The sequence below is a fragment of the Maylandia zebra genome, linkage group LG5 (assembly GCF_041146795.1).
Source record: "Maylandia zebra isolate NMK-2024a linkage group LG5, Mzebra_GT3a, whole genome shotgun sequence".
Classification (NCBI taxonomy): domain Eukaryota; kingdom Metazoa; phylum Chordata; class Actinopteri; order Cichliformes; family Cichlidae; genus Maylandia; species Maylandia zebra.
Genome location: NC_135171.1, coordinates 16265531 through 16286468, shown reverse-complemented (window position 1 = coordinate 16286468; position 20938 = coordinate 16265531). Strand labels below are relative to the sequence as shown.

At 40.7% G+C, this 20938-nt stretch overlaps 2 protein-coding genes across 7 annotated transcripts in view; both read left to right on the top strand.

Annotated features, from left to right (window-relative positions):
• The window catches only part of tacc1 (transforming, acidic coiled-coil containing protein 1), a 32651-nt gene extending 20402 nt beyond the window's left edge, over positions 1 to 12249 (top strand). For 3 of the 6 annotated variants that reach the window (XM_004545197.3, XM_004545196.6, XM_004545192.6), the window contains exons 2-14: positions 677 to 786; positions 2865 to 4185; positions 4582 to 4617; positions 4988 to 5051; positions 6946 to 7171; positions 7771 to 7835; positions 8097 to 8222; positions 8309 to 8385; positions 8494 to 8537; positions 9491 to 9654; positions 9746 to 9852; positions 9984 to 10104; positions 10666 to 12249. In XM_004545197.3, the coding sequence (XP_004545254.2) occupies positions 2936 to 4185; positions 4582 to 4617; positions 4988 to 5051; positions 6946 to 7171; positions 7771 to 7835; positions 8097 to 8222; positions 8309 to 8385; positions 8494 to 8537; positions 9491 to 9654; positions 9746 to 9852; positions 9984 to 10104; positions 10666 to 10731 (2346 nt within the window). In that variant the 5' untranslated portion in view covers positions 677 to 786; positions 2865 to 2935 and the 3' untranslated portion in view covers positions 10732 to 12249. The remainder of the gene's footprint in view (positions 1 to 676; positions 787 to 2864; positions 4186 to 4581; positions 4618 to 4987; positions 5052 to 6945; positions 7172 to 7770; positions 7836 to 8096; positions 8223 to 8308; positions 8386 to 8493; positions 8538 to 9490; positions 9655 to 9745; positions 9853 to 9983; positions 10105 to 10665) is intronic. The other 3 variants (XM_004545194.6, XM_004545195.6, XM_004545193.6) reach the window with 3 other exon arrangements.
• A 1725-nt stretch (positions 12250 to 13974) lies between these two features.
• Positions 13975 to 20938, top strand: part of loxl2a (lysyl oxidase-like 2a) — a 25243-nt gene continuing 18279 nt past the window's right edge. The window contains exons 1-3 of the mRNA XM_004545201.5: positions 13975 to 14116; positions 16023 to 16328; positions 19058 to 19233. Coding sequence (XP_004545258.3) covers positions 16055 to 16328; positions 19058 to 19233 — 450 coding nt within the window. The 5' untranslated portion in view covers positions 13975 to 14116; positions 16023 to 16054. The remainder of the gene's footprint in view (positions 14117 to 16022; positions 16329 to 19057; positions 19234 to 20938) is intronic.

The following is a 20938-nucleotide window of genomic DNA, read 5'->3' as shown; positions in this document are numbered from 1 at the left end:
TAGAAAGAAATTCTGGTTGCTTGTTGCCCTGACTGTCCTGTAATTGTGAAAAGGAACAAAGAAAATGAAAAAAAAAAACATGAATTTTTCTCTTATTTAATTGTTTATCAGTTACTTAATTACTTTGCTGTGTTATGATTTTCCATGGAGCAGTTTTTTATAAGTAAAATTAATTTTAACAATTTGTTTGCCCTCCTTTACATCTCCCAAAGACCGACAATGCGCAGTTTTTGTTGGGCCAGTTCTGGTCCCAGGCCTAATGTTTAACACCCCTGCTCTAAATCAATATAGAAATCATTTCCGGTTATTCTGTAGTACTATTAACCCCCAGGTGGTGATGCTACCACCAGGGGGTTGCAAGATGTTGTATTTTCACCTCTTCATGCTTCTAAAAAGTATTTATTTATGTAGCACAAGAGGCGAATTCCACCCTTGGTCTTACCTGGGACTATCTGTACATTATGATACCATGAATCAATATAGTGCATCTGTTTTTTTTGTTTGGTTTTGTTTGGTTTTCATTTTTATTTGTCTTTCATTTTTATTTTTGGCAGCAGGAGTTTTTCTGTCTCGTGCTCTCTGTTTTTGTAATATGATCACTTCTGTGCTCCTTTCTAATGTTTTGAATGTTTTAATCTTTCTCTCTCTCATATGTATCTCTCGCTGACTACCACAGCTCTGACTCAGAGAGTCATTTTGGCACTCCTGAGGCAGCGACTCCTGTCCGCGCCCCGCCGACCATCCCAGGAGAGCTGGAGAACAACAACTCTGATGCAGACAAAACAGGTGAGGCCAACAGCAGACAGACAGAAATGCGATGATGAGAAGCTGTCCACTGTAACATCTTAACAGCAGTAGCTCTACAATATTCAACATATGAGAAGAAATGCGTGTTCGAGTGCACAACACAAAGCAGTAGCTTCAAGGTTGCCATGGAAACAAGGGTAGATGCTTCACTAAATGCCCAGGTGTCACATTTGTGTTTATCTTCATAGTCAACAAGAGGGACATGTGTTTAGAGTGTGTCAACAAAATAATGTTTTTTTAATGCTAAAATTAACGTTTGTGTGATTGAGTAATGACTTACGATGTGGGGTACAGACAAGCAGTCAAATGCAGAATGCACTTCATTAAACATAATTAAGGTTAATACCTGAAGGTGGCCAAATATGCTCTGCATGCTTGGTATGTAAGTTGGTTTGCAGATGAGGAACGATTTTGGGTGTGATGAAGCCTTGACTTTGTCCTTTGAATCACCAAAAGGAGGAGCCTGTAGCAGAGTGTGGGAAAGGCCTTTGCTCTGGAATTCAACAGGTTCAACAAAAGCTTCATCTAAAGCCCCGCCCTGCTTTGTAGTAGTCACTGACAGAGGTCAGTATGAAGGGAGCACAAAGCAAGCCATGGGCCCAAAGCTATCATGCTTTGGGCCCATGTTGATTTTTAGTAGTTGATTTTTAGTAGTCCTCATATTTGTGTGGCTGTTGTGGTTTTAGTAGGATTAAGTCCATCCTGTAAAACAGCTCCAACAACATTTTATAAAAGAGTAAGTTGCAAAGGTCAGAAAGTGTGGAGAGAGGAGGGAGTTTCCATTCAAACTGCAAACATCTCTCCCTACAGCTGTTTCTAAGTTTGATCTCGGGCAGGGAGGAGCTGAAGCATCTCTGGAAACATCGTTGAAAGTAAACATGCTAATGCCAGTGTTTGCCTGTGTCCATCCAAAGTCTCCATTACTACATCAGCATCTGCGTGATGACAGTTTATAACTATTTTATGGGTGTGCAACTCACTTTAGATGACGGACCATATAAGCCCAATTTGATCTCAGCGGGGTTAAACGAATCACTACTATATTATAACCTATTAAACTGTTTTCTGTTGACAATGTAACTGAGATGCAATCTCAGGGAAATTTTCTCCACACTGACTCAGTGGGCTTTATTTACAAGTGTACAGATCACAGTCGATCTACAAGAACCGAAAACCATCACGTGTAGAGAATTTTGGATCTGCATAACAACAGTTTTTAATACTACTGTAGCTTAATATATTACTTTAATCTTTAGGATTCAAACAGCGTCTATAGATCAATAAAAGTAGGATTAATTAGGGTTATGTATTAAGTATTAATGAGGACCTTTTGGTAGTGTGGTTTTGCCCTTCTCTCTTATCTGCAGAGTTAAAGGTGTGGTCACAGTTAGAGATGTGACTGACATCTGCCTGGGGTCACTACAAGTACAGATCACTGCCTATACTATTTAAGGCACATATGACATTTTATCAGATAGATAATTTTCATGTTATTGGTGAAACAGGCAGTGCAGCTTAGTGAGATCTACCTGACATGACAAGCGCCACCAACAGAGTTTATATTTGTACTAAAGGAGTCAAAAGTGACACTTTGGCGACATCCGACTGGAACTGGGTAGAAGTATCGGCAGGCTTTGCTTGTTTCCTGGCAACATAATGTTACATGAACACGGCGAGTATGACAGGCGTGCTGAAATATGCTGTGGTCTCAAAATCTTCCCTTGAGCTAATGATTGCGCCACAGCAGCCACCATCACTACTGTCTAAAACACACACAACATGATAAACCACTCCACCTTTTTAATTTTATTTTCATATGCATGAGTTTGTACAAATGTCATGGCCCTCATAGTAACATATTACCATGGCAACAGCAGCAATTGGAACAGTTGGCTGGTGACTAACCTGCTTTCAGAGAGCCAATCAGATATCACTGACATCTGAGCTGGCGTGTTATTAAAGAGAACAGCACTGGCAGCAGGAGTGTGTATTAATTTTTAAGACTTGTTTTGGTTTTATGATTAATTCTGGTGTTTTGGGTCTCATTTCTTCCACAGAGTTGGAGCAGGAGGAGAACCTGATAGTGACTGCTCCTGTCAGGGATCAGGACACTCTGCTCAGCCACAACATGGGTCAGGATGAGCCTGCAGTCCCCATGGGTGGCCCGCTCGAAATAAACATTCAGACCCTAGAAGAAGAACAAACAGTGAAATTTCCAGCAGATTTGGGCTCTTTACCTGCTGCTGATTTATCCACACATAAGGAAGTGGCTCCATCCTCTGAGTCATCCCAAGTCCCAGCTACTCTTCTAGCAGCTGATCCAGTCCCAGATCTGGCTTCAGCTCTGGGTCCTGCTCTTTCCTCAGAACCAGATTCAATCCTGAGCAGTGAACCTGAAATCCTCTCAGCTCCAGAGCCCCTTGAGGAGAAACCTCCTGCTCAACCAGAGGCACAATACAATGGCCTGTCCAACGAGGCAGAGCCTACTCAAAAGAGTAAAACGAGGAAATCCAAACCTCCGTCTCTGAAAATGAAGTCCTCGCTGAATAACGCTGCTAACACAAACGAGGAAGAAGAGCTTCCTGTCCCTAAGGTCACATATAACTTTGACCTTTTGGATGAGAGCTTTAACCCATTCACCAGCGGCGGATCAAAAATCCAAAACTCTCCCCCACCGTGTGAACCGGGCTCTTTCCCCAGACTCGAGCCACTCGGAGAGGCCAGCTCAGCAGCACAAGCACACTCGGAAACAACAAATCCATCATCTGAGGTTAAGCCCATGATGATGGAGTTTGGCCTGGATGAAGGACCAGCCAGCAGACCTCCTCCAAAGAACCTAGGAGGGAAAAAGACAATCAGTAAACTTGCTACAAAGAAGCAGAAGCCCAAAGGATCCGAGGCTTCCTGCAAACCTGAACCAGAACCCACAGTGTTAGAAACACTTTCACAGCCAGCACCAGAACCAGTCCCCCAGTCTATACCAGAGCCAGTTTCAGAGCCTGATCTGGAAGTTTCTCTTCCAGTTTCAGACTCTTCTACACCTTTGAACTTGGACGATGTTCCTATTCTTAAGACAGGATCATATAACTTTGATCCCAGTCAGTCAGATGACCCAAACTTCAATCCATTTGGTAGCAATAGCAAGGTGAATAACTCTCCAGTGCTTCCTAGAAGCTCCTACAGCTTTGACCCGGACAATATTGATGTTTCTGTGGACCCTTTTAAACCTTCAAAATCTCTGAGCAACGAGGACACGTCCAGTACCTCGTCTCTGCCGGAGAAAAAAGTAAAAGAAGGAGAGAAACAAAAGGCAAGGCAACCTCAGGTGGAGAAGAAAGTGAGGCAGATTCCCAAGAAAAACAAAGAGAGAACAATCAAGTAAGTCTCAAAAACATGAAAACCTTCTTTCTTGCCCCATGAGCTCGAAGCTCTGAGGTCATTATCACCGATACACTGGATATTCACACAGTTCTCAAACGTGTTATATTCAGACTCTCAAAGTGCTGTTACAGCTGTAGCCATTGGACCAGTTTCAGCTTTTCCATGTCTGTTGGCATCTTGTGTTTATTGCCAAACTTTATCTGCTGATTATTAAAAATGCTGAGCCAAGCACCTCCAGTCGCTCACTTGCTCTCCTTTGTCTCTTGTTCTTTGTTCCCTTATCAAAATCCCTCCTTCACTTGCTTAATCCCTTTCATCCTTCATCTTTCCTCCCCCTCGTCTGTCGTGCAACCCGCAAACTTTTCTGCTTTTGTCCTATTCTATTGGCCTCAGGACATCTGAACAAGTCAAGTTTCTCTGTTTTCTGTTGTAAGTACTGATGCACGTTTCTCTCACGCATGCTTGCTTCGCATTTTACTCTCATCGTGGTATGCGCTGCAACAGGACCGGCTTACAAAGAAGCATGTGAGGGCAATATATGTCTTCCTCACTTTCATTTCACATGTTAGAGATGTATGTTACATCTTGTGAGCTCTCCAGATGTTTAGCAGCACCACTATGATTCTACATGTGTGTATGTGCATCACTGGTCTTTCTTTGATATCTGGCTAAACACCAAAGCAGAGAAATGCTCACAGCTCAATGGTTGTGGAAACAGTGTGTGTTAATTAAAGTGTCACAGCACGTTTAGTCTATAGATTGTAACTTCTTGCATTATTTTTTTGTGCTTGTTTTGTAGGAATTCCTGTAAAGTAGAGAAATACGATGAAAGCCAGTCCTTGGTCCTTGACGTGTGTAATCAGGTAATATAAGTGTTTGTGAGGATGTGTGTATGTGTGTGCGACTGCTTCACCTTACTGCAGTGACACCGCAATGTTCATTATTCAGCAGCTCTGTCCACCATCACCTCTGAACACACACACACACACACACACACACACACACACACACACACACACACACACACACACACACACACACACACACACACAGTGAGAGCGAGAGACAGAGAGGGAGTCACAGAAGCATCAGCAGTGTCTCCAGCTCTGCAGTACTGTCTTGGCATGCTGACAAAATTGTGACTTATCACTCTGCAGTCAACATATTAGTCTCCTGCTTCCACCTGTCCTCAGCAGCAACACCTTCATCATCCTCAGGAGAAATCCTGAAGATATGGCGTCACTACAGAATACTTAACTTACTTTAACAATATTGTGAAGATCTTCATTGTTATCTCACTGGAACTGCTTGCTGCTGACCTAAAATATACCGTGTAAAAAATGCCCATGTAACGGGCTAGGATCTGTTCCTTTGTACAAGGAGGAATGGGTGGAGAAGTGCCAGAGTCCTGTGAAAATCACCTCCATCAGGCCACTCATGATGATGTTTCTGACCAAACGATCAGTAATGTGGCATGGCTTCAGGCCCCTAAGAGCAGTCAGGGTACTGTTAACTGGCTAACGCGTGGAGGTCTCTGTTAACCCCCACGTTGGCCCTCTATATCTCTCCTCATGTAAGAGCCCTTCTCAGTCTTAAGTGCCTCCACACACTTAAGACTGTGCTAGGGGACACAGCAAACCTTCCTTCTGGACTACCCGTGGCACCCGAATAAGCTACAGGTATTGTTTCATGGTACTGGTAGTGAGAAGGACAAAAAGCAAAATAACTAAAATAAAATACAAATACATGGTATTAAAAACTAAACTAAAACTAAACATTTTCAAACAATAAAAGCTAAATGGAAATAAGCAAATCAACTCTGGAAATTAAAGTGAAACTTCAGCAAATTAAAAGCAAAAAGTCGAAGAGAAAATTTACAAAATCTAATGAGAAAATGGAAAACTACAACAATTCTGACCTATGACTCATTAAAGCATAAAAATGCACCTTATCTGGTAGATGAACCAGTGTTGTGTCTATGCATACAGAAAACTTTGTTACTAGCAGTCTTTCACAAAAAAATTTGATTTGTTCTCATTTCTATAACTGAATCTACAAAAAATGCCAAAGATACCACAGTTCAATGAGCATGATAATATACTGATTAAATAACATTTTGGCACCAACACAGTGTGTCCCAACAATCAATTACCCCCAAACTTGGCATATTTCATCATGGTGTGCAGCTTATCCTTAAAAGAATGAAAGAAACTGGACAAATGAAGAAAAAAAGAAAAGGTAGCTGCCCTAAAAAACTATCTACAGCAGATGAACGTTCTTAAAAAAACAGCAAGACTCCAGCAAAGACCTGAATCGAGAACCGAGAGATGCATCTGACGCTTCAGTTGATCGACCTACAGTTCACTGAATCCTCGTTAGAAATGGACTCAGCACAAGGGTGGCTGCCAAGAAGCTGGGAAACAGGGAGAAAGGCTGAGGCATGGCAAGTTGCACAAGAACCAAACTGAAAGGGCCAAAAGGTCTGATTGAGTGATGAATCCAAATGTGACAAATTTTTGGTCTGAATAGTTATCAATCATTATGCTGGAGGCATAGTCAGGACTTTTGCACAGTACTAGTGCCTAAAGTGATATTTTGTGCCCACGCATTCACCAACAGTGCCTTTAGGCTGTGTGTGTGTGTGTGTGTGTGTGTGTGTGTGTGTGTGTGTGTGTGTGTGTGTGTGTGTGTGTGTGTTGGGAAGGGGGGGGGGGGCTTCAGAATCTCATAAATAGAATAAATTCCACTGTGATGCAGGATATATGTACAGATACCTCGCTCTCCCATGTCCAGGATGAGGATGAAGTGGTGGTACAGACCCCAGAAATCACTCAGCGAGTTCATCATGCCACTGATGAGGAGAAACTGGCCTCCACTTGTATGATGGGACAGACAACAGACAGCCAGCAGGAGAGAGAGGAGCCAGAATGCAATAAAGCACCTGCAAAAAAGCAGCTAAGCAGTGATCCAGTGATAATGGATGGTAAGCTCTACAGTGACATTTGTACAGACATGGCCTATTTCTGTTTAGAAGTATGAGTATTTAAGTATTTAAGACGGTAATATAGAGTGAACGGAGGCTTTGCTTGGATAGAACTTGGCTAAAAGTTAAGGTAACGTCTGAGGACAATGTTTTTAAGTCAAAAAGCACAATATCTTAGATTTTCTTTTAAATCAGCCTCAGTGGAAAGGATGCTTACACAGCAAGTTCTATTAATAAAACTGATAAGACGATGTGAACGAGGAAGGTGATGCGGTTACATAATTTTCTCAACAACTACTGCGTCACGCTTAAGGGAGGGGAAGAAAAATGTACCAGGCATGCTCAGCAGTATTCTGTCCTGGATAAAAGAAATGTATAAATACTACACTGGGCAGTATTTATACTGCTCCCCACAGTTGTGCATAAGGACCAGCCATGCAGTCTTTTCAATAAAAAAAAACAAAAACAAAAAGCACAGAACTAGACAAATAGTAAGTATGAACTCTTTAATTCATGTGCATTTGATTGTTTTTGAAAACTGTGATATGGATAGTTACAGTAGTTTTTCTTATTGAGTTACGTGTTTGATCTTGTCAAAGGTTCTGAGACAAAGGTTGCAGACCAGCTGGAGGAGAAGGACAGCTTCAGCCTGAAAGATGATATAGTAAGTGGACTATAGGAACAATAGCAAGGGGGTATAAATATTTTAGCATGACAGGATTGTTTTTCATTGTCAGCTGTTCTTCGGGTTAGCAATAACAGGTCCAACTATGCTCTCATTCATAGCTATTTCTGCTCAATGAATCACAATATTTGTCTAAGATAACATCACTTGCACCTTATGGCCAAACCAGATTTTGTAATATTTATTGTAGTGTAGCTACTTGCCTCAAAACAGCCTCAAACAATATGTTTCCTTCCACAGAGTGCGATGTCCACAACAACAAAACTGACCTGCAATGAGGGCCCTGACACAGCAGCCCTGTCCCAGGACAGCGTGCCTCTGAGCGAGATGGACAAAGCTGCAGTGCTAACCCTGATCAGAGAAGAGGTAAAAGGGCCGGTTGTTATTATGTTCAACTGTTTATTTTTGATCATAGCTGGGTTTTTAATTTTATGTCTCTCCTGTCTAAACAGATCATCGTTAAAGAGATTGAGGTCAATGAATGGAAGAGAAAATATGAAGAAAGTCGAGCAGAGGTTATGGAAATGAGGTACGAGGCATTTGTTTGTCTGAGTGCTCCTGTCTATGTTATATTAAACACAATTGAACATGTGAAAACAAAGATGACAGTAACTGCTTTGGGTTTTTATTCTGACAGGAAAATAGTTGCAGAATATGAGAAAACAGTCGCACAGATGATTGGTAAGTTGCTGCCACCTAGTGGTGATTTTGCTCTCCATGAATTTGTTATTATCCACTACGTTACTGCTCCAACAACTGTGTGACTTCTTCAAACAAACCCCCAAATCAGATGTACATTTTGTTTCTCTGATCTATGTGGATATTTATACAAAAAGGAAACCATCATGTATCCATTACACGTCGTTTTTGCGCAACCGCCATCAGACTATTCAATTCATAATGTACATCATAACAGATGCATGGATGCAATGCAACAGCTGAGCACACTTCAGCCGTGCATTTTATTTTGTATATGTTTTTTTACTTCTTTTTTTTTTTTTTAACATTCTATGCATATAATCTACACGTGTAATACCAACCTACTGTGTAATAGACAGTCTAATAGGCTGCAGTCTTTTTAATTTGTTTTTAACAGCCTATAGGTAATATGTAAGGCTGTATTACAGTTACAGTGTGGTGGAACAGAACAGCACAGTCAGTGGCTTCAGTCTTTTTTTTGGGGGGGGGGTTGCCTTATTGGTCAACGGCTATAAAAAATAAAGTGTCAGGTTTCACTTTAGACCTGTGCTGCTATCAGCTCGACCTTTTACTTCCACCTGCTGTCTGACATTTTTCACCAGCATGACCTGTTGTTGACTTTCAAGCCAAGTACATTACACTGTATACCCATATAAATAGCCTGTTGTTTTCTATGTTTCTGTTGTTGTTGCACTGACCTTAAACTGAGGACCACCACTAACCAGAAAAGCTAGGAGTCCCACTCTAGCCTGGGATTAATCTTGTATTTATTTGTTACTTTGGAAAAAACACAGCATTGTCATAAAACATTATTTCTACACTGTCTATTCTGGATTTTTAATGTGCACTCATGTGTTATCGCATTACACTGTTTTGTCTCACAGCTGTTGTGTGTTTTTGGCCCTTATTTTATACTCTGGCTCATTTATTTACAGAGGATGAGCAGCAGCAGAAGACCCTGTCATGTAGTAAGTCAGTGAGACAGCTGACCTTAGAGAGAGATCAGGCCCTGGCTGACCTCAACTCAGTGGAGCGCTCCTTTGCTGACCTCTTTAGGCGGTATGAGAACATGAAGGGAGTCTTGGAGGGCTTTAAGAAGGTCAGTAGAGTCTCAGTATGAATCACATGAGAAGCTGTGTGGGCCACCTTCGCATAACTTGACTAGACCTGTTTTACATGTGTCTCTCCAGAATGAGGAGGTGCTAAAGAAGTGTGCTCAAGACTACCTGATGCGGATCAAGCAAGAGGAGCAGCGATATCAAACCCTCAAAATCCACGCTGAGGAGAAACTCGACAAGTAAGTCTGCAATTTAGGCTTCCAAGATTTCATTTCTATTCAAATACTGACTCCTGAAATTCCATTTACATTTCAAAGCTAGGCGTCATTTCTCATTCTGACATTGTCTGACATCGTTTCTTCTGTAACAGGGCCAGTGAGGACATAGCCCAGGTACGTGCCAAGGCAAACGGTGAGAGTGTGGCCCTAAACGCAAGCCTGAGAAAGGAGCAGATGAAGGTGGAGTCACTTGAAAGAGCTGTCCTTCAGAAGGTAGGATAAGAGCAAATTTAATTAAAATGATCTGACTGTGTTTAACTGTGTTAGTGATGGAAAATTGTGCTGAAAAACCTAGGTAATTAAGACTGAAAGCTCTACTGGGTCTTGTCTGTGTGCTGAACACACTTTTCATTTTCTTCTGCAAAAAGATGTCAAACAAGACGAGTTTAAGCACCAGTGTCTGACTGTTGAATGAACTGCTGTTTGCAGTCATTTTTTCTGGAAGTTTTTAGTCACTGCTTCACGCAAATCCTGATGTTTCCTGTCACTTCTTTTTTATTTGGGTTAATCTTCAAGATAGTGAAAGGGATGATTTCCTGTTTTCCTTATTTTACTTCTATAAATAGAACACAGTCCAGCAGAATAGTGATTTTAAATGCACTTAATTTACAATGATCTGAACTGCCCACTAGAGGGCAATGTTCTGTTTACTTAAAGCAAAATCGTCAAAAGAAGGACAAGCTGCAGAGTCCCACTAACTCCATAAATTCTGAATGGCTTATATGTTTAAGTTTTAGCACATTTAACTCTAATTTTTTTTTCTGTCTTTTACAGAATCAAGAGATTGAAGAGCTCACCAAGATCTGTGATGAACTGATCGCCAAACTGGGAACAGAATAGGACGCCTTTCATCAAACTATGTGGCTCTTAATTGCTTCCTCTTCAGCTCCAGATTTTTCTCACAACAAGATCTGCTTTAAATCTTTTACATGATCATAGATCAGGCACATTGCAACTTTCATTGCTTGTTTGTTTAAATATACAGTATATTACTGAAGGACAGTATGGTTGCACTTGCTCATTTTCTCCTTTCAGACTGAAATACGATGAGAGTACAACTATTGTTGTGTTAGTCATGTCAGGACCATTGAAGAAGCACACAATTATAACAGGATGTAATGTTGTTGTTTGTTTTTTTTAATAAGTCACTCAATGGTTTGTAAACCTTTGCTTCAGGATTTACAGTAAAGTATCATTTTACGTTTCTGGGATTTACCCATTTTCAAGGGTTGTCTCATCACGTCTCGTCTCATAAGGATTTTCCACCCCCATTTTACACTGCATGTGTGCAGGAGCTAAGGGAAAAGATGACGCTGGCAGGGATGCATGCACATTTTCTTTACACCAGAGCACATTTATACTGCAATTAACTGCGTTAATAATACAATCCATGTGCTGAGTGCCTAAATGGATCATTTTGTATAGTTTTCAGGTCATTTATCTCAGATTAAGTAAGTTGCCTTTCAGTTTGTATTTCTTATTTCACAGGTTTACACAGTGTGTCCTTCAGTTATACGTGGGTTTACATTAAGCTGTTTTTGAATCTTGGGGATTGTTAAATATAAAGAGCACTTCAAAAGAATCAAATATTAAATCCAAGTTTTTAATCACTTTGATGATACTTTGACTTTAATATTGTAAAACCTGCTTTTATTATGCTCTAGTACAAAACCATGTGGCATGTTTCATTTTCGACTGCTCTGCGTTTGAGTGTGGAAAAGTTACCAGTTGCCATAAAAATTATTTGGGGTTGTGTCCATATTTTATTTATGAGCCAAAACATTGCTTGTGCCTTTTGAGAGAAAACAAAAGAAAGACAAACAGGTTTATTTTTTTTCTTTGTGCAGTTGTTTCCAAGCTGTTTGCAAAGAGTACTGTAGTCAGTGTATTTCTTGTATGATTGAACTGCAGTCAGTTGCAGTGGATTTGCAGTTTCAGTGCTATCACCTTCAGCAATAGATCAGCGAGGCCTGTCGGGTTCATTGTACATCTTTTGCTGTATCAATATTTTCTGGTCTGATTTCACTTGAATAAGCACACGAGTGCATTTTTGGTCCGAAGTGTATAAAAGACACATTTTGTACAGTAGCCTTCATTACATCAGCACAATCAATTGCCAAATGTCACAGCAAAATGAAGTGGGTTTCAGTGTGACCTCATGTCCCGTCGTGGTGGTGTTAACATTAGTTGGAAGGTGCTTTTAAAATTCACAGTTATAGTACATTTTATACTTTATAAAAAGAGTATTCATAATTGTGTTGCTAATGTTTGTAAAACGAAAGAATTACGTATACTCAGATTGTATGTCAACTGTTATATTTTGTGCATTCCTTAATAAATGGTTAAGATTTAATAATATGCCACTCTCCTTCTTGGTCACAATCATTTAAGCTCGTTTAAATCATCAGCTTCCGTTGTAGCAATAAATAAATGAAAACAGAGGCAAGCTAAATAGGAGTCATTGCCTACTTGCATGGCCAGTCTGTCGCAGGGCCAACACACAGGGACAGGCAACCATTTGCACTCATATTCACTCGCACATTCACAGCTAGTTGCAATTTGGATTAATTATCCAAATAACCTATCCCAAGCTGCATGTCTTTGCACGGTGGGAGGAAGCCGGAGGACCTGGAGGGAACCCATGCAAACACCGTGAGAACATGCACACAGAAAGACCCCGGCCTGATGGTGGAATTGAACGCAGGACCTTCTTGCTGTGCGGCCACAGTGCTAAATACCATGCCACCGTGCTGCCTTAATTTCAACAACAAATTGATTTAGATGTGTAGACTACAAAAAAAACTTCAGTCACCTATGTGAAATGTGATTTACATCCCCATGTTATGTTGCAGCTTGAATGAAAATACAGCCTGCTTCCTGTTCCTCTGGGCTCGAGTGGGGCTGTCAATCATTTACATGTAACGGAATCTGTGGAAAGCAGGTCATTGTTACCCAATAATCACTAATTTTGCTTGTTTGGCTTTGTCTTCATTAAATCCCAGTTTCCCTCTTACATATATCCTTTTCTGATTCAACTTGAGCTGTTAGGAACATTAGGACTTTGCCAAATGTTGCTACGGATGCCATCAGATTCACTGTAGAAACACATTATTTCTCCTAGTGAAGCAGTTATGAGGTTACTGGTTTTGTGGGATCAATTAGGATCGAGTGTCACACTAGTTAATTTCTAAATTAGGCTCATTTCTATCTGGAGTCTGGGTTTTTAGATAGCAGAGAGAAGAAGAGAGAATTTGTGCAAGTTTTTTTGATCAACATACTATAATTTTTAGTATCTGACATCTGGTGATGACTGATATGAAGACTTGCGTTTTATTCTGAATTACACTTCTTGCATAGGCCAACAGTACATACATACCTTATCAAGCTGGCCTGTTCCAAGCCTGGCACTTCAGTCTTTTTTACTACACATTCTTTCCACATGATGGTGTCCTTAACACCAGTGTGCTGGGATACCCTCATGGTTAAGGCACATACCAAATAACCTAAATGTTCCAGGTGTGAAAGAGCTTGCTTGACATGTCATTTTCCTCTATCTTAAGTCAACCAGCCTCTATTTCCACACTGTCCTGTCTAATCAAGGTATAAAAAAATTTTTTGGAAAGCCCAGTAGAAGCAGAAACTCAGCACCACCCCCTTTATTCTAATTGACCAGCCATTTCACTTTCTCGCAGTCAAGATCATTATTTAGTGGACAACACCAGATGTGTTCAACAGCGAAAAATAGGAGGAAATCATCATCATTATCAGTTATATGTCCCTTTATTGACAGTTTTCTGCTTTTCTCTTACTTTGGCATGTTGAACAATACGTTGGAGAAAATTAGTCAATCATAGAAGGCATGAATTGACAAAACCATCTTAACTAATATTATAACGCAGGGCAACTACCATTTAAAACTCCTAGAACGAGTAAAAAAAATACTCAGTCATTTCCAGATACAAAGAGACCAGGACCCTTAGATTTTGTAACTTCGGTAATCGGGTCTGAGGGGGGCGGGTTTAGGATGCTGAGGCACCCTCCCATTGGCTGCTGAGTTTGTGAAGAGTGGGACGGGCGCGCGCTGCCAGCTGTGAGGGGAGCAGAGGAAACGGCCCGCAGAGTACTAAAGGGACAAAGAGCCCCTGCTTCACATGCCATCCTGTAAGACAGGTTGGAAACCTCAGCGTCCTCAAAAGACTGTGCTGACTGTCCTCCGTCTGTCAGAGTAAGTCCTTTCACTTTGGAGACAGCCTCCCTCCCTCCTGCTGTCCGACTGGATGTTGCTTGGCACGTGCATGAATGTGTGAAACTTTGAGATATCACACTTTGTTCAGACCGAGTTTTGCCTAATGGGTTCTCTCTTCGGAAACTTAAAAACCTGGCAGGGTTTATATTTGCATGTTCTGTCTCTTTTATATTCATTGAAAATGTATTTTATATCAAGTGTTTTTTCTTTTTCCCTATTTATGTGTCGAAGCGCGCTGGGGTTTGCTGTATCAGAACACGAACTACAGTCCTGCTAGTAACAAACTTTTATCATGCATGCTAACTCTGGTGATGACAGTAGACAGCTGTGCTAAGGACCCTTCAACACCTACCGATTTTGTAGTCGATCTTTCTTCACTCTGGTCAGGGCTTAATATCTCTTTATCGGTGACTAATTCAGATGAACAACAGACAGCACAAGAGCCCTGATTTTGCCTGAAAAAGCAATAAAAGTATGTAGGATTTGAGAATTCCTATTTTAAAGGGCAAGCAGTATTTAATTATTGTTTGATCCTATTGTTTCTTTGCAACTACACGTTTTAAGCTTTGCATGACACAGCATATGATGTAAAAATGTCCAATCGCCACCTTTCTGGGACCACAAGTTTTAACTGTTAAGAGTAGATTCTTCTGTAACATATGGGTGTGTCTACAGAAGTGTTGCCTATGACATGCAATATGTAGAAGTATTTATTTAGAAGTATTTTTTACTCATGGATTTTGTATTAAATTTTATATTAAATACAAAATCCATGAGTATAGTAAAACGCTATACAAATACAGGCCATTTACCATTTTAAATACACCATAATTGTACACGTGCTGGTTGGAGTATAGTTTGTGCACGCACAGCTGTTCAGAAATTCACTCAGACTCTGACTGACTGATTTAAAACCATTACAGTGCGCTTTTTCACTCCCTTGGTTTAATAAAGTACAAGACTGAATACTGAAAAGCCAAATTAAAGTGTCTCTGTACTCATGCTGAACCTATGTTCATTTCACGGGGAGATTGACCAGATGTTTCCGTATCGCGAAACATATGCTTCACAGTCTGATAATTTATAGGCTGTGTACTCCAGAGGAGGTTTTTCAAGTCTGAAGTTTGTTTGGTTACCATGACGTCAACACAGGAATACCCCCCCCCCCCCCCCCCCCCCTGCTCCCAAATCCCCTCCCAAATCTCCTCCCTTGCTATTCAGAACAGGATGATGTGAAGGTGTCCTAACGTTCCCTCTCCTCCATCCCTCCTTTTACTCCCTCAGGGCTCATTGTCCCAACATTGAGACATTCATGGTTTGCCATGAAATAATGATGCACATGGAGTCAACTTTCTTTGTGAATACAGGTTCAGAGAGTTTACCTTGGCCTCCAGGCATAGATCAGCAAATAAATAAGACAGGCAGCCCCCTCCCTGGAGGAGCCCACATTTGCTCTCCATTAGGCTGTCAGACAATGGAGAGAGAAATTCTTGCCACCTAACCTATGTTCTTTCCCAGATTTTCCCCAAATTTCCCTTTTTTTGGCAGTCGTGTCCATACGTTTGCTTAATATACCGTACTGTGAAATTGTGGTAATTTCTTTTACTATACTTGCGGTTGCAAAGTTTCTAGTGTCAGTTCTCTTGAAGCCTGATATGAGAGCCAAACCAAGCTCAGCATTTTATACAGATACCGCTTACTCTCAAATAAACTGAACTACCACATGCCACAAAAGACTGTCTTCCTCAGCCTGTCTTCAGATAACTCTCCAAGTTAAATCCTTGGAATTGAGAAAAGCCACTTATAAAAATGCCAAAAACACACTTTATTGCAGTGTTATACAGCCGATGGTCACAGTTCTTTGTCTCTTTGTATCTCTCTTTAGGGTATTAGTCTTTTCCCTCATCATTCTGCATCATGCTGCTCCTGGCTGTTTTCTGCTGTCTCCTTTACACCTTGCTGGTGCCATCCAGCGCCCAGTCAGACTCTAACCAGTCTGTGATCCAGCTACGTCTAGCCGGGGAGAAGAAGAAACACTACGAGGGTCGGGTCGAAGTCTTTTACAATGGAGAGTGGGGGACGGTGTGCGATGATGACTTCTCCATCTATGCTGCCCAAGTGGTATGCAGAGAGCTGGGCTTCACGGGTGCCGAGTCCTGGTTGCCCTCAGCCAAGTACGGAAAAGGGGAAGGTAAGAAAAAAACGCACTAAGTTAATGAGATGTGTGTGTTAGTCACCAGGACAACCATCTACAACTTCATCTAATCAAAACCCTCCAAAGTTCGACTTCAGATTGGTGCAGAAAGTGAGGTGCAAGTTATAGTGAAATAATCTGAGCATCCCTGAGCTACTCAACCACATCTACTCAGAAATAACCTATCACTACATGCAGTTTCATAATTTCCATGAAAGACAGGTTTCCCCTTGTCTAAATGCTTATACCCTGAGGTACTGGTTTTCCCATCAGAGGAGAACTGAGACACACCAATCAGTTCAGAGCACTGGAAGAAGGAAAGACTGGAAAGATTTGGAGCGTTAACCAGACGCATACACAGACGTAATCTCATCTCCTCTTTTATAGCCTTTGTATCTTATGATTTCCACCATAGCAGTAAAAATACTAACAAGATTCCCAGCTCTGTAAATGTGTTAGCTGCTGGAGGTGAATGTATGTATAGCGCTAAATGAACTCTTATTAAAGAGTTCATTTAGAGCTGCCAAAGCATGTCTTCACTCAGTGAGCCACTTCAACAGTTAGGTTAACTTTTCACAGCATTGCTGTCATTATGGAAATTTCAATTCAAGTGTTTTGCAGTTTTATGCATATACTATTATATACCTATAGTGTTTTATAGGAAGCATTTAACAAATAGCTTGTACTATATAGCTGTGTGTGCATCCTGTGTGAAGCAGTTGTTTGGGCTCCATTTTAGCAGTGGTTCGCTATATAAAGATGATGTCCTCTGGGACTTGGCTTTGGGAAGGGTGTGCCCCTCAAATGTTTTACAAACTCAGTGAAATGGCAGTTATGAATAGGAAAGCTGCAAATTATATTTTGCACTGATATAAAAAGTTGCACAATCTGAAATAAAATGATCTTTGTGTTGGTCAAAAAGAGAAGGGGGTCCCTGTTTTCCTGAGTGGATGTCAAATTTGCAGTGGAATCACTTTAAAAAGACGTGTTCTCACATGTGTTTATATGGAAACTACCTTTATCTGGGTTTTTTTGTTTTGGTGGAGACAGATGGCTATAAAAGTGATCAAGAGGATTTCAAGTTTCCCATCGTGATGACTAATGTGCTGTTGAAAGCAACCAAATGTTTCCAATTGAAGACATAACAGCAGAACAGTTATAAGGACATCCTACTTGGATGAGCGTTTTTCCTGCAAGGAGGCAAATCATATCCCCAGCTGCTGTTGCACAAATGCTGTTTGCAATCCCAGTGTGCCCCCCTCCTCCTCCCCGCCCCCCCAAAAAGGGGGAAAAAGACAGTGTGCAAATGTTACAAAGGTTTTGGCTATGATTTAAATTTTCTACAAAATCCATTTAATCCATGTTATGCAAATCCCTTTAGGTTTGTTTTGAGCTCTTTGGCTATGATATTGACATAAAGTGCTAATGAAGGCTTAATTTATACATTTATAGCCCCATGTAGACTGTCCTCTCTGTTTTTTTCAGTGCTTGTTAAATCCCCATAAGGCCTGCAAATGATGTTCCTACCAATGCAGTCTAGGCTTAGAACAGCTGGCAATGCTGAGTATTTGCTTAGATAAAGGTTTGCTGAGACTGAGCGGGTTCTCCCTCTGCTGTATTCCAGAACCAGAGTGCTTGGCTCTTATTATAACGACGATCCAGGGGTAATCACTTCTATGCCAGGAGGAAGCTACGTGACCATTATATCCAGTCACTTTCTTGGTATGATCAGGATGTTCCCTTGCAACATGTTGAGACTGCCAGAATAATGAGTTGGTGGTTTCCCTCACGGCTGATTCAGAACAGCCAGCTGGACAACAGATGATTCCCTTCAGCCATGACAACATTTATTAGGCAGGTTTTTGGCTGAAAAAATGCACCAGGTTATGTCAGAGACCAAACACATCTCCACGTGAGCAGGTTTACTGTGTCTACGGCTAGACTTCAGTGGACATGCTAGAACAGAAGCCAATAGGGCATGATTTACAACGCCTGTCAGGGTATAACATTTAAGACATTCTTTCATTTGCATTTTTTTTAAATGAGGTTGACCCATGTGAGGGAAAGCTAGTGAAAACTCAGGGTTAGGAGAAATTGTGGCTCAGGATGAAGCAGACATAATAGTTGCAAACAGTCAGAGTATAACAACATATTCTAAAACAAATAATGATTATGTTATGATTGATTGTTTGTATATTAATTGGTTGGAAAAACAGTTGATGATTAGGTGAACAAAATATGAAAGCCAAGACGAATGGCAGATAATCTTTTGTACTTGCTGCAGTATACACATATAGTATGTATGTTAAAGGGAAAATATAGTGTTATTGTTTAATATTTTTTATAAATGTACTTAAAAAAATGATCTTGACTGTGCACCATTGTCTGCTCAACTGCGATACTCTTATATGTGCTGCAGACACGGCTGACAGTATTGTTGACAATTTAGTTGGAACTGCTCTTTTGGACTAATTATGTGATGACACCATTTCTAAATACCGCCAAGCATCTTTCTCTGTGTTCTGATCTGTTAAAGATTTTCACATCAGCCTGTCACGAGATAATGTTGGCCTGTGATAAGCTGAATACTTGTTTTTTATAAAAAATAAATAAAATTCCTTCAAAAGCACCGTCATCCCTACCATCCAAGAAAAGCCATCGTGGGCAAAGTGAATCAACATCTGAACACACATCCATTAGTGTGTTTCTGTTTCTGTTTGTTCCAGGTCGTATCTGGCTAGACAACGTGCACTGCACAGGTAGCGAAAAGAGTCTGGCTCATTGTGAGTCCAATGGCTTCGGAGTATCCGACTGCAAACATTCAGAAGATGTCGGCGTGGTGTGCAGTTCGAAGCGCATTCCAGGATTCAAGTTCATTCGGAACCAGGCCAACAGCCAGGAGGTAGGACCAACATATTGACAATCAAAATACATGCATATGGTACAATTGCAGTACAATTAATATGTGCATATTTGCATAAAATCTTTCACAAATGTTAAAAAAGGCTAGTGTAACTTGATTGCAGTATCACTAACACTTTGGTAGAATGCACACATGGTTAAAGCACAGACATGAAACCTGAAATGATGTTCTGCATCAGTTCAGGTTACATCAGGTTAGGCTTGGGATGAAAGAAAACCTTATCATAATTTATTGCTTCAAATGGCTCCAAGTTTCTTTTTTTAAAGCAGCTGAACTGTTGAAAGAAGGTGTAACATAATATTAAAAAGGTTTAAGAAGCTAAAGAATATACGACGCTTACTTATTGGTGTAGCATTGTTTTTTTAAATGATTAGTAACAACTAATTACAATCTAAGAACAAATATATACGTTTTTCATTTGAATTTTAAAATAGTAACAGGTAAATCCCCATGTTTCAAACACTGTGTTATACTGTGATTATGCTAAGCAAACACCAACTTCCAAATGCCTCATTTGAAGAGTTTGGATTAAAAGGATACACTGAGGTAAGCCCTTCTGTGCAAGAAGTCACGTCTGCTATGGCATCATGCAACTGAAATGATCCATGAGTAAGCTAAAATATTTAGCTGTCTGTTCCATGTTATACTAATGACTTTGTCAGGACACTATTAGTCTATTACTGCCCACACCAGACCCCCACTCTGCACACTGAGATTGCAAAGATGACTCAGACGCCAAGAAGTCCTTCCAGCCTGGCTGCTGAAAATGCCTCAGTACTGGATGGAAAGTCAGTGTGGGCTTGTGCATGTGACAGGAGAAAGGGAGGGAGATTATTAGAGGAAAGCATTCCTTCGGCTTGTCTGAAAGCAACTTCCTTTTAATAATGAGGTTTCCCTATTTAAGACCACACTGATAGAGATGAGTTTTATTTGGCAGTCTTTAATTAGTGCTTTACGTTCTTTGCAATTGGACGGAGTACAGTTTCTTTGTTTGCTCACACTACGTGTGGGGTGGTAGACTTGGCTGCGTTACAGGACTCTGTACAGCAGCCAGAACAGGGACTGGATTTTTCACTGGATTTAGTTGCGATAACACGCCCGAGGATAGCGTCTTAAGTCCTTCTTTGTTTTGTTAATGTCTAGTCCAGTCATGTAAGAGGGCTGAAAGTAGAAGAAGAAAGGGGAAACTGAAATGTTTAATTATGGACTGTTGAACCTTACAACAGTAACAATACTCTTATTTATATAAGTTTTATATATAAGCACAACATCTTGTTTATTGTGTGTCTTGTGTATTTAGGGCCTCTGGGGTGTTGCTTTAGTTCAGTCCCCCACCCTCTAAGTGTTTCCTTGGTTTGGCTGAAGCCTTTTAAGTCACAGGAGAGAGGAATGGGAAAAAGGTGTAGCTACACCTCTGAACTATACTTGAACTGACACCAGCAAAGAGCAGCACTGTTCCTGAAATCTGTTTATTCACAGCATGAATTGACATTCTGTGTTCAGTGTGGAAATTCTAAGTAAGGGCCAATGAAGCACGGTGTTCTTTATAACTATGTGGATGCTATGAAGAATATTTCCTTCAAAATGACGAACACTCCTCTGAAATGTGAAGAGTTTCCTAGGACATTACATCTCCTTTTATAAACACTGTTTTGGTGCCGTGCCTGCTGATTTTTAAATAATT